Source organism: Ipomoea nil, unplaced genomic scaffold, assembly GCF_001879475.1.
Source record: "Ipomoea nil cultivar Tokyo-kokei standard unplaced genomic scaffold, Asagao_1.1 scaffold1936, whole genome shotgun sequence".
Taxonomy (NCBI): Eukaryota; Viridiplantae; Streptophyta; class Magnoliopsida; order Solanales; family Convolvulaceae; genus Ipomoea; species Ipomoea nil.
Window position 1 is genome coordinate 2983986 of NW_017618364.1, and position 13347 is coordinate 2997332.

The following is a 13347-nucleotide window of genomic DNA, read 5'->3' on the forward strand; positions in this document are numbered from 1 at the left end:
GAACCCGAATCCACTTTGACCCGACCCAAATCGGAAGTGGATCCCACATATATTTGTACCACAAAATAATCACTCAAAATGCCATTTTTAGCTAAAAATTCCAACAAGTTAGCCCACATATATTTGTACCACAAAATAATCACTCAAAATGCCATTTTTAACTAAAAATTCCAACAAGAATGTTGTGATTCTTTATGAGAGAGAGCCTTTGCAATCAAATCCCAACTATAATAACTGTTATAAGCAAATCGTAGTAGATTGGAGCGAGGGACGAAAGTATAAACGAACAAATATTTTAATTTGCTCGAACTGTTGTCATTATTCGGTTCATAGTTCTGATTCGGAAGCTGTATGTTGGAGTATTGTACTTTGCTGATGCCACGAAGATACAAAGCTGTACAACCTGGTTTAGAAACGTCTTCCCAATATTTATATATAGCATTTATATATAGTAGTTTGACGACCTTGACCTTCCTAATAAAAGAATTCATATTTAAGTATATCCATTATGGCTGATCTAAAAAGAAAAATAAAGCACAATGTATAGATATTGAAATTATTCAGATTAATAATTTAAGAATAAGTTGACGTTTAGTTTAAAAAAAATCAAAAAAAAAATGAAAATTACTCAAAACATTCCCAATATTTATTTATAGCATTTATAATAATTAAAAAACAGGAAATTATCAAGGAGACAAGGATCTCCCACATCTGCGGCAATGGCGTCAACAACCTGGTTTAGAACCGTCTTCTTAACGAAGCCATGGCGACCCCTTCCTCGAAACCGAGCGTCCCCCTCCGTTTCATTCTTCTCTGCCCGCAATCCCCAAATTCTGCATTTGGGGTCCACTTCCGCTTTGGGGTCCAATCCCCAAACCGAGTGAATTCAGGTTCTTCCAAGAAATAATAAATCCTGTTTCATACGGACAATCCACAAAAGTATGACAACATGAGAAAGTGACAAGTTTATGCATATTGTGATTACACTGAGGGCATGACTGGGTGTTTGGGATTTTCTCCAAATTAGAAGGATAATTGAGAAAACAATAAGGGTGTTGATACGAAGTAGGAGAGGAAGAACTAAGCATCATCTCATAGCAATCCTTAAATGCTCGATCAAAACCATTGATTTGTGCATTGTCTTTCCACTTCTCGTACTCATTCATGACTCCGAGCATTTTATCTCCCATATCGCATGCAATTATTCCTTTCTCTTTGCTTAATAAAGCCCATACTCCAACTGTTGAACCTTCAGCTTCGTAAACTAACAATTTTTTGACGCCTTGCATAATTTCATCACTCCCTTCGTCAAGCCCCATTTTAAGTAAATATTGAATCCTAGACGAGGCCATGCTTTGAAGTCGTGTCCAAAATTCCTTAATCCTTTGCTCAGAAGTGACTGTAGAATCACACATCCTTATCACATCCTCATCAAAGAATGTTTTTCCACTTCTTCCAATGTATACAATTCTCCAATTCATTTGGATTTTGGAACAAATTTCCTGTATCTTTAGTATAAGTTCTTGAACTTGTTTATTGTTATTGCCTCCACATAAGAAAATGTACTCTTCATCATCAATCTGTTCAAAGAAAATAGGGGAGTAACAATGTTTAATACAAAGTTCATTTAAAGAATAAAATATCAAATACAGAGTAACAATCTTTACTTAGCTTAGGCAACTAATTAGTTAGAAGCTGAACATGGACTTACCCACTTATCAATTTCGGATCTGTACAAGATGTCAGATACTACAAGTTTAAGGCTCCATGATTCTTTATCACTTAGAGTTTGTTCCACCTCACTTGTGTAATTGTAAGAACGAAACTGATGAATAAAAATATTCTATTAATATAAAATGATATCATTCTAAAAGTATTAAAGTTTTTAGTGATTTTTTTTTAAATAAATAATAGTACATAAGTATATATAATAAGATACTACGTATTATAAGATAGACATACCGAACTTCTCATCTTGTCCTTAATATCATTCACCCAATTGTTGATGTTCTTGCGGACCTGGCTAGCAAAGTCGTGTATTTGTTTGTCAATATCACCAATCACACGGTCAGCACCCAAAGTCCTTTCCCTCAACTCATTTTCTAACGAAGGGAGTAAATCATGGTTCATTGTTGTCTCTTCATATAGTTGATATCTCCATGTCAGTATCATGTGCAACGCATTATAATGAACCAACCTTCCTCGTTTGTCCAGTGAAATGACAATAGGATCACCCCCGACTTGAAAAATTGGGAAACATTTATCTTCAAGAAATCTTCTGAATACTTGTGCAACCGGTTTGTGACGAATCATTACACTCCCTAAAAGATGGACATAATTATGAATAATTTGTAGGCCCATCTTCTCAACCTTTGTAATAGGAACCCAAATCATCTGTACTCCTCTAGGCGCATCATATACATAAAAGGGGAAGTGTCTGCCAGATGATATTAGTAATAACACTTCCTTCCCTCGAAACAGATCTAATCGACATGGGGAAATTTCCTTTTGTAATAATCCACGATCAAGTTTCTAATATACAAGATAAATGTTTGGAGGTTATCAGATTAATTGTAGTATTTTACATATACATGCATGATAAGAAAAGTAAGAACAAAGGCTAGCTTAACATACCAGCAACCAGTTGAGATGAAGAATTACTTCGTCTTCATCATTTTTTACATCAAATATTAATTTAAGAACCTCCAAAATATCCGAAGAATTATCAAAAGCATGTAGCAATGCTTGATAATTTTCTTCTGCCCTTTTTGCCTCTGCATATATACACAAAAACATAATTAATCTCGTTGCTATTCTTCCATCAGTATACTGAACTTTAGTTTTTGGTAAAAGGGGTGTTTGGTAACACAGCTGAAAGCCAATTTTGACTGGTTTGATTGGTCAATAAGCTATTTTAATTTTTGGTTGGAAGTCAAATTTGTCCAAACACCTTGTGCTCAGATGGCACCTCTATGGCTCCCCTTGAGGAAGGTCACAGAATCGAACCCCTATGCTGGGGTATTGACTCTTTGGACAGTAGTAGTTAGAGAAAGTATATTGTCAAAATATGAAAAATTAAAAAGAGTAAAGTTGCTTATGCATTGGCTAGGGCGGCTCGTTCTCAATCTGGTCCCATTATTTGGACTTCTTCTATTCCGAGTTGTATCGAACATTTGATTTAATGCAATTATATTCTTGGTTTTCAAAAAAGAAAAAAAAAGGAGTAAAGTTTTCTATTAACTGATTGACCTTAATTGTGAAATGACTAGCATTTATATCTCCCTTGTTGTTTATATGTCTTGCCCCTTTTCTTTTTGTTTCGTTAACAACAATAATAATGTTTTTCTTTCTTTTTTATTTCACATATCCTTGTTAATAATAATAATAATAATAATAATAATAATAATAATAATAATAATAATAATAAAAAATAAATAAAATTATAAAAGTAATTTAAGAGTTAATAATATAGCAAAATATGTTTATGCCTTTATAAGTCATTTTACATTTGCCAAGATCTTGTGGTCTAATTGCACCTAGGTTGGACTCATATATAGGAGGTTGTGAGTTCTAGCTCACTGGATGTGTTATTGACTTTTTGTGCTTCAGTAGGTTGAGAAAATAGTTATGAACAGATACTACATTGTAATAGAGTCAGTAACATTAAAAAGAAAAAGTCATTTTAAATTCAATTAGCTAAAAATAAACTAATTTACCAAACACTTCTTTACAACCAACTAATACTATCAACCAACTAATCCAATCATCTATCATTCATTTGCCAAACACCCCTAAATCTATTTAACTAAATTGCTATGATTTTTTTTTTTTGAAAGGAGCCGTCATGGAATTTATTCAATATACTGCGAAATAGTGTGTGGCGGGACAGAGTCCCAATACATAATAGCAGGCTGACTAGAAGTAGACGAAGCTAAAATATGAGCTAAATAGTTCTCTGATCTAGGAATGTAAACAACTGAACAATAATTAAAAGAAACGATATGTGCCCTGCAGGCATCTATGGCATAGCCAATATACAACCGAAGTGAGGTCGCTGGTTGTGAGAGGTATTGTTTTAGAGTCAAAAATTCTTGTGATTTTATAATTAATAATTTATACTAATTTTTTTTTCCAATTTTTTTATTTAAAAATTTGGATTATTTATTTGCATAATAAAGTTTAACTTTTTAAGTCAATCTATAAAAACTTCGAATACACTATAAATTGTACTTCGTATATTTTTTTGAGTGTAACATAGACTATTCACCGTCAACCATAGTGACTAACTCTTCATTAAATTATACGCACTTCAAGTTTAGCATTATAAATTGTATATTATATACATTAATTATAATCACAAAAATTTCCTAACTATATATAGATCAAATCATCAAAATATTGAACGAACCTAGTAGTGAGTGGCTAGAAGCCATTATCTCTTTGATTTTGGTGGATAACTTGGACTGCTCAGCCAGTTGAATTTGGGACCTGAAAATGAAGAAAAATATAATCGTAATTAATTAAAACAAATAAATATCAATTAACCGATTTTGGCTGCAGATTCTTAGTTAACCCAATTTACATGTGTTGTTGTGCAATGTAAATTAATATATTTAAATATTTTATACTTTATATTATTTATTTGATATCAAGATATTTATATGAGATATTAACATACACTAATTACCTATAAAGATTAGGGTATAAATTAGATTTAAGGAAGAATTCTACAAACATAAATATAATTTACACAAAGTTAAATTAAATGGTCTTACTCGGGGTCCAAAATACAAAGTCTGGTACAAGCAACAACAAATCTTGCTATCCAATAGTTAGCCACAATCATAGGAGATGAATGTTTAAGCTCAACCATAAGCTTGACAAGATCTAAGGCAGACTTTATTGAGTTATCCTCTAAGTTTTTAGGGTTAGAGGAAGACATTTGCTTTGAAAGAGCCAAGTTGTATGTCAATCCTCTTCGCTGGCGTGATTGTGAGACAACTTTAAATTTTCCATAGATGATCGCAAATGAAGTGAGCATCATTACAGCCTTAGTGTGCCAAGGATACACTGATAGTGTACTTAGTAGACAAATTGCTATTGAGTGACTATCAACATTATTTAAACAACTACACGCTACCTGAAAAAGAAAAGAAAATTTTAAAATTAATAATTTGAACGCATATAACTATGTGAGAGCGTCGGCCGGGTTGGCCGAGTTCAGCCCCTGCTCGATTCGAGACGTGGCGATGTGGCTTACCATGGAGGGATGTGGTTAAATGTTTAATGTCCACCTACATATCACCAATTGATTTTAAGTAGGATATGGCAACCAGGTACCCTAGAACTTTGTGGTTAAGCGTGGTTGACTTCCGATAATCCCGGGATGGGGTGTCGGGATGGGTGACCCCCTCTGGGAAGCCAACAAGAAGGGATATTTTCAACATACCTTTAAGGAGAGTTGTAATACATGAGATGAAATCTCATTCTGGATGTACTCTTTTAGCATTAACTTGTCTTGCGTTGCTTCTTGAGGAATCTAAACTCATACTCCATTAAAACAATTTAGTACGATAAAAACTAGAATGAAACTATTTTTATGTAGAAAGTGAGTATATATTGACAAACCGTATCGGAGTTGAAAATGTCATCAACAAAATTGAGAATAGAACTTGTATCGACATCCATTATTTCACCTCTGGGATCATGTGTAGCCTTAACATGTTCCATGATAATCGCGTCCTCAGTATCAATGGCATGGTTTTGTGAAACCATTGTCGTTGATAGAGATAGAACTTGGTTTGACATGTGTAATAGATATGAAGAAGAGAATATTAATTCCTTGCTTGGATTGCTTTTGATTATAATAATCTTGAATTTTGTTTTCAAGGATTGTGTTCATTTAGGTCTTGTATATATAGTATATGAATTGATGATCTCTTGTAGAAGAGCTAACTTCAATACCTAGCTTCGAGATAAGGTAATCATCAAGAGAATCAAAATGAAAAACGTACTCTTCAAGTATCTTAATGCTTTAAAAAAGAAGAAAAGAAAAAGGTTTCTACGTACGTACGTAGATGATATGTGCTGCCAGGAATAACTATGGTATATTGCATAAAGATATATACTGATGATTATTGCCAATGACCTTGTGGTCTAATTAAGTCACTGCTGGAAATTATAGAATTTCCGACCACGTGGAAGTGATCTTAAATCAAGTCGAAAGCAAAAAGTGGTCGGAAATCGCAATAAAGGTTTTTCCGAATACCAAAAGTAGCCGGAACAAAGCTTTCGACTTGATTTAAGATCACTACAAAGTGACTCTCTCAAATGGAACGTTATGAATTTAATCTCCAGTGAACTGAGGTAATATTGACTCTTTATGTTTCAGTAGATTGAGAAAATAGATACGAACAGATTATTTCCAATGCATGCAAAGACTAATAATCTTCATGCATGCAATGACTAATAATCTTCATGTTTTCAATGCATGCAAAATAGAATAACAAGTACGAGAATGTCTTGCAAATCACTTATCTTACATGTGAACTGAAAATGTGTAGAAAAATTAATATATATATATATATATATATATATATATATATATATATATATATATATATATCCTAATACTTTGCTTCATGACAAGGCAATTAAAAGAATTAAATAAAGGAATTTCTTTTACTGTTAACTCTTTATAAACTATCTCCATCACACTTCTTCATGCATAGAATGTAGACAGATCAATGAAATATAAGAAAAAAAAAAAAACCAAAAAGTATACAAGCACATCACATATTCTTAATTATTGATAACTAATACACTATAAATAAAAAGTGCAACAATATATATAATGCAGATTATAGCTGATGTAGCTACTCATGATTACACTGTCAATATTCCAAGTGTTACACTTTCACTTTAGTATGCTAATAATTTAGCAGCCTCGCATAATTTCATCCCTACCTTCGTCAAGTCTAATCTTAATTAAATGTTAGATTGAGTCCTAGACAAGACCATGCTCTGATGATCTAAACTTAGCAACCAAAGTATTTTCTCTTAGCTCATTTTCTAAGGGAGAAATTAAAACACATCCCGTTGTTCTCTCTTTATTAGTTGAACGGATAAGATATAAAATTTTATTAAATTAAAGTCCAATAAGAACCATGATGCAAATTATATCGTGGACTGAGCTTACCTTGCATTATAGGTTCTGTCCAAAATATGACATCATTTTGTTTAAAGTAGCGAGCCTTTTTTTTTTTCTTTATGGTCAATATTAACCTCGATCTATAGTAATAAGTACAAAATCAATTAACTGTACGTACATAAATTTACATTTGTTAGTACATAATATCTTTAAAATAAATGTATTATGTCAAATAATACTAACCTTGTCTTGATAAGTTCACTAGTTTTGAATTGTAGGTAAATAAACTTAAAATTAAAAATTCAAATTTGATCCCTCAAGGAACAAATCAATCACTTTATTAAGTGGCAGATTTGGTTCTTACATGACCAACACTCACTACTTTCATAATAACTATGAACTTGTAGAACATCCAAACCTCCATGAAGAATCCAAGGTAATAGAGTCCAAAGTTTGAAAATTGAAAACCCAACCAAGTAGTTAGATTGTACTATATTGATTTAGTATAACCACGAGGTTGTAATAAGTTTGACAGTTGGTAGGAATGATATATTGATCTTCTTGATTTGAGTCTATCCGTTGTGGACAAGCTAGATTGATTTGCATCTATCTTTATAGTCATAAAGCGAGATTTATACTATGCACATCATCGGGTTCCCCCCATACCCGCATCCATTACCCAAATTATGCGGATATTTTAAAACCCGTAGGGGCGGGAATGCGAGGAACCCATTGGTGCGTGTAGAATTGTCATCCCTATCCATGATATATAATACTAACCAATTGTGTTATGCAATATAATGCTTTTAGGTGATTGTATGACAAAATTCATTCATTATAGGTGCATGTAGTGGTATCCAAATTATTTTTGTCCAATAAAAAAAAAATTAAAATACTTCAAAGTGTGGTTGTAAATAATGAGTATATTGACAAACCGTATCGAAGTTGTAAATGTCCTCTAAAAAATTGAGAATAGAACTTGCATCAACATCCATTCCACCTTTAGGATCATGTGTAGCCTTAACTTGTTCCACGATAATCGCCTCATCAGTATCCATGGTATGGCTTTGTGAAATCATTGCCATTGATAGAGATTGAACTTGGTTTGACATGTGTGATAGATATGAAGAAGAGAAATAGTTACTTGCTTGGATTGGTTTTGATTATGATGATAATCTCCAAATTGTTTTTACAAGATTGTGTTAATTTAGCTTATATAGTATATATGAGTTGAGGATATGAATCATATGATTATCTTGTAGAAGAGCTATCTAACTTCAATACCTAACTTCGAAACAAGGTAATCGAAAGAGTTAAATTGAAGAATTCTTTAAGTATCTTAATGCTTTGAAAAAGAAGAAAAGAAAAAGCTAAGGTTTCTACCAAGATGCTGCTGCCAGAAATAGTATCAAAGGGTGTGTACGTACTGAGTAAACCTGACCTCACTCCGCTGTGTAATAACATACAAATCACATAGAAAATATAAACTACAATCTTGTGTGGCAAATTGGACCGATTGAGTGGGTGTTAACAAGAATGGAAGTTATTACCTTAAGAATCATGTTTTTTCACCCACATAGCCACTCCTTTTGGACTTTAATTTCCCATCATTGATTTAGGGTTAAGGTACTAATTGAGAATCCTTGTATGATCTTCGTGCTTCCAATCCATGCAAAATATGGAATAATAAATACGAGGATGTCTTGCAAGTCACTTATCTTACATATTAACGGAAAATGTGTAGAAGAATCTATATATATCTTGATACTCTGCTTCATAACAAGGCACTAAAGAGAATTAATTAAATAAATATTTTTTTTAAAAAAAATACTTTTAAATCTTTAGAAACTATCTTACTTCATAAATTTAAAAAAAAAAAAAAAATATATATATATATATATATATATATATATATATATATATATATATATATAAGTATACAAACACATTGATTTTTGGTTCTCTCATTGCTTTGCGTGTAAAAGTCAAATTGGCTCTCTTGTTTGATTTAGGGAGTTTTGCTACCCTACGAACCATTCGCAGTAAATAAAACCCACTTTTATTTATTAAAATATATATATATATATATATATATATATATATATATATATATATATATATATATAAACACATCACGTATTCTTAATTCTTGATAACTACACTACAAATAAAAAGTTCAATAATGCATATTATAGCTGAAGTAGCTAGTCATTATTACCCTATCATGTGCTTAATTTTGATTCGGTAACATTAATTAATCCTTACTAATAAGTTCCATTCTCCAATTGTCACACCTTCACCTTGTTATGTAAAATATATACTAGGTGTTGAAAAATACAAGGAAAAATATCATCAACATTAATGATGGATTTAATTAACCCGGGGTGGACCCGAATCAATAAACCCGGATAAGAACGTAATATAAATAATATAAATAAACGAAACGAATAATATAGAACGATGTCGTAATTAAAGCATGTGCTCCATCTCAACTAAAAGCCTAAGCTGATAGTTGAATTGCACGTTAATGGCTATATGCTCACACGCCCCCTCACGTGTGCGGTGGGTTCCAAGCAACACGTGGACCAGTAAACTGTAGTCGCTTATGAGTGGCGCTGAGATTCGAACCCATGACCTTTGGTCTGGCTCTGATACCAAATTAAAGCATGTGCTCTATCTCAACTAAAAGCCTAAGCTGATAGTTGAATTGCACGTTAATGGCTATATGCTAAAGGTCGCTGGGGACCGTATATTATATTAATTGTCGTAGGATTTGGCTATTACAGAGATTCGGTAAGACAAAGTGTGTAACAATTATATAATGTAGATGGAATTGCCCCTTGTTAGGACAAGGAGGGGGATTTTATACAAGTTAAACCCCCCAACCGCCTCCCCCTAAATCGGGGGTGGTTAGATCTCAACTTTGACCGGGCTCGAGTGGACCGGGTCGGGTCGGGTCCCGAGCTCGAGTGATGCCGAGCTCGGGTAGGACCGAGTTCCCCACCCCAAGCCCCACGGAGGTCGGCTCAGGTTGGGGCACCTCCGTGGTGCCCCGGGTCCGCGTTGCTCTTGGGCACCTCCGTGGTGCCCCGGGTCCGTGTTGCTCTTGGGCTCTACCAAGGTGCTCCGGGTCCGTGTTGCTACCCCGGGTCGGGTCGTGGGTATAATATATCCATCATGAGTCCCCCACTCTCTTCGTTGCGAGTGGAAGTCAACGAATGAGAGTAAATATCCGGACCCGACCTCCATGTGCGAATGTAGCCGAGCACATCATGGCCAAGGTGCCTTGTGCCGAGGCGTCTTGAGTCGAGGTGTCTTGGGCCGAGGTGTCCTGAGTCGAGGTGCCTTGTGCCGAGGTGTCTTAGGCCTAGGTGAGAATCTTGGGCTGAGGTGAGACGTCTTGGGCTGCTCCACCTCCTTGCTCCGCTACCCTCGGGTTGGTTTGCTCCACACCCCGACCTTCCTCACGCACGTGGCCCGAGCTCAAAGTAGTCGACCTTGTTCTCCCTCGGTGATGTACTAGACTTGGATGCTATGACTATTGCCCTTTGCTTTGGGGATATGATGGTTGCCACCTTCTACCTGCTATCGCCTTTCTTTCAAATACTTGTGTGTGTGTGTGTGTGTTTTTTTTTTTTTTTTTTTTTTTTTTTTGTTGAGTCCCCCCGGCTAGCGCCGAGGTGGACCTCGGCACGTTGCCGAGGTGGTGCCATGGTGCACCTCGGCAACGTGCCGAGGTGCGACCAAGGTGCACCCCGGTGCTGTGCCGAGGTGCGTTGGCCCTTTTTTTTTTAAGACCATGTGTTAGCCTCTTTCACGTAGTCCTATGAGACTACGCCACCGGGCTCTCCCGTCGGGGTTGGTACGTGAGGTTAGACCTCGTGCCCCCTTAGGGTACGTCAGCCGCTCGAGCTAAGTCCTTCCGGACTGCGCCATCGGGCTCTTCCGTCGGGGTTGGTACGCGGCGGTAGAGCCCCAACACTGCGGGGGTTGGTGAGCTGGGACCTCAGATCTCCCCCCGACCTGGTGGTGCCGGCCGGTTGGATGCTGGGGGCGGGGGCCCCGTTGGGGTCGTTCCCGTTCGCGATAAGCTGGGTGTCGCGGGAACCATTGTGTGGCGAGAGTTGGATCTCAATCTTGCCATAGTAGCTAGTCGCGATAGACCACTGGATATAGAACACGCTTGAGCTGGTACAGCAGCTCTCAACAAGAGCACCAATGATGGATTTAATTAACCCGGGATGGACCCGAATCAATAAACCCGGATAAGAACGTAATATAAATAATATAAATAAACGAAACGAATAATATAGAACGATGTCGTAAAGGACGAATTTATCAACGGCTTCATCTTTGCTCTTAAGCAAATACACATAGCAGTATCGTGTGCTATTGTCGATAAATGTGATAAAATACTTATTACCACCTCTCGTTTGTATCGATCTAAAATCGCACAAATCACTATGGATTAATTCTAGTGGTTCAGTTTCCCTTTCAACGGATTTGAAAGGTACTTTAGTTAGTTTTGCCTCAACACAAATTTCACACTTGTTATTTGTGTCAATTTGGAAGTTAGGAATATGGTCCATGCTAATTAATCTACGCATAGAATTAAAATTAACATGACCTAGTCTACCATGCCATAAATTGGAAGACTCAAGCAAGTAAACAGAATTAACTTTGCTTTTATTGATAATAGGAATTATACTGAGCTTAAACAGCCCATCAGTTACATATCCTTTACCAACAAACATCCCTAACTTGGACAAAACTACTTTGTCTGACTCGAACACCATGCGAAAGCCATGCTTGTTCAACAGAGAGCCAGACACAAGATTCTTCCTCAGCTCAGGAACATACAGCACGTTGTTCAACGTCAGTTCCTTCCCGGAAGTCATCTTCAGAACCACCTTGCCCATGCCTTCCACAGCAGACTGAGCAGAGTTTCCCATCCACACCTTTTCACCCTCAACGGTCTCAAAGGTGTTGAACATCTCTCGGTTGCAACACAAGTGCCTGGTTGCACCGGTACCAATGAACCACTTACGAGGGTTTGAGCCCACGAGGTTCACCTCGGTCACCATAGCCGAAAGGCTAATCTCGACCTCCTTCTGACTGCTATCTCCAACAACATTGGCCTTAGAATTCTTGTTCTTCTTCCTTGGAGCCTTGCATTCAGATGCTCTGTGGCCATGCTTGCCACAATTGTAGCATTCACCAGGAAACTTGTTCTTGGTAACACCACCTTTCGGACCTAGCTTTCGCTTGTCCTTCTTGTTCCTCTTGGAGCTCTTACCGTGCTCCACAACGTTGGCCTTAGCGCCAACAACGATAGGAACTTTCCTATCATTCGTCCTGTTCCCTTCCTCAATCCTGAGTCGCTGGATCAGGTCCTCCAGATTCATCTCCTTTCGCTTATGTTTAAGGTAGTTCTTGAAGTCCTTCCAACCTGGAGGCAACAAATGGATCACAGATCCCACTTGGAAGGCTTCACTTAGCACCATGCCCTCGTCACGGATCCCGTCAAAGATTAATTGCAAATCTTCTACCTGACTTAGCACGGTCTTTGAATCAACCATTTTGAAGTCGAGGAATCGGCCAACCACAAATTTCTTTGAGCCGGCATCCTCACTTCGGTATTTATGATCCAAAGCTTCCCACAACGCTTTTGATGTGCTTATCTTTCGATATACATCGTATAGCGTGTCACACAATCCATTCAGGATGTAGTTTCGGCAAAGGAAGTCCGAATCCTTCCAATAGCCAACTGCCATCACGGATTATGCATCTTGTTCCTTCAACTCGGGAACCTTCTCGGACAAGAACCTCACCAAGCCGAGAGTTGCTAGGTAGAACAACATTTTCTGTTGCCACCTCTTGAAGTTCGAACCAACACCGGTGAACTTCTCCGGCTTTTCAGCCGAACCATTCGGTACCGTAGGTACCCGAGACATGGGAATATATCCCTCAGTGCTCCCACCATCCTGTGAACCAACGTTCACTGGTGTAGCTTGGGAATTAGCAACATTGTTGCCATTTCCTCCATTGTTGTTCTCAACAACATTTTCTTCCCCATTGTTAACGATTGGCAACTCCGGGTTCTCCATTTCTTCAAGGAAATTAGAGAAAAAGAACCAACGGAAAAAACAAGAAATAAGGTTTTAAGATTGTAGGAACCGTTGGTAGAAAACAAATAA

General features: G+C 36.7%; 1 protein-coding gene across 1 annotated transcript; it reads right to left on the reverse strand.

The window, feature by feature from the left end:
• Positions 1–588: 588 nt before the first annotated feature.
• On the reverse strand, positions 589–6271 carry LOC109146784 (protein SIEVE ELEMENT OCCLUSION B-like). The gene is made up of 8 exons (XM_019294434.1): positions 5629–6271; positions 5450–5539; positions 4776–5140; positions 4409–4488; positions 2635–2774; positions 1963–2532; positions 1712–1825; positions 589–1580 (listed from the first exon to the last, which is right to left on the reverse strand). The coding sequence occupies exons 1-8, from the start codon at positions 5806–5808 to the stop codon at positions 804–806; spliced, it is 2316 nt and encodes a 771-aa protein (XP_019149979.1). The 5' UTR covers positions 5809–6271; the 3' UTR covers positions 589–803.
• Between the last annotated feature and the right edge of the window lie 7076 nt (positions 6272–13347).

Excerpts from the sequence above, each read along its gene's own strand:
- LOC109146784 (XM_019294434.1), bottom strand. The coding sequence starts at position 5,808 with ATGTCAAACCAAGTTCTATCTCTATCAACGACAATGGTTTCACAAAAC. Across the intron at positions 4,489-4,775 it reads CTTTGTATTTTGGACCCCGA|GTCCCAAATTCAACTGGCTG; the intron begins GTAAGACCATTT and ends CTTCATTTTCAG. Across the intron at positions 2,533-2,634 it reads TTCATCTCAACTGGTTGCTG|AAACTTGATCGTGGATTATT; the intron begins GTATGTTAAGCT and ends CTTGTATATTAG.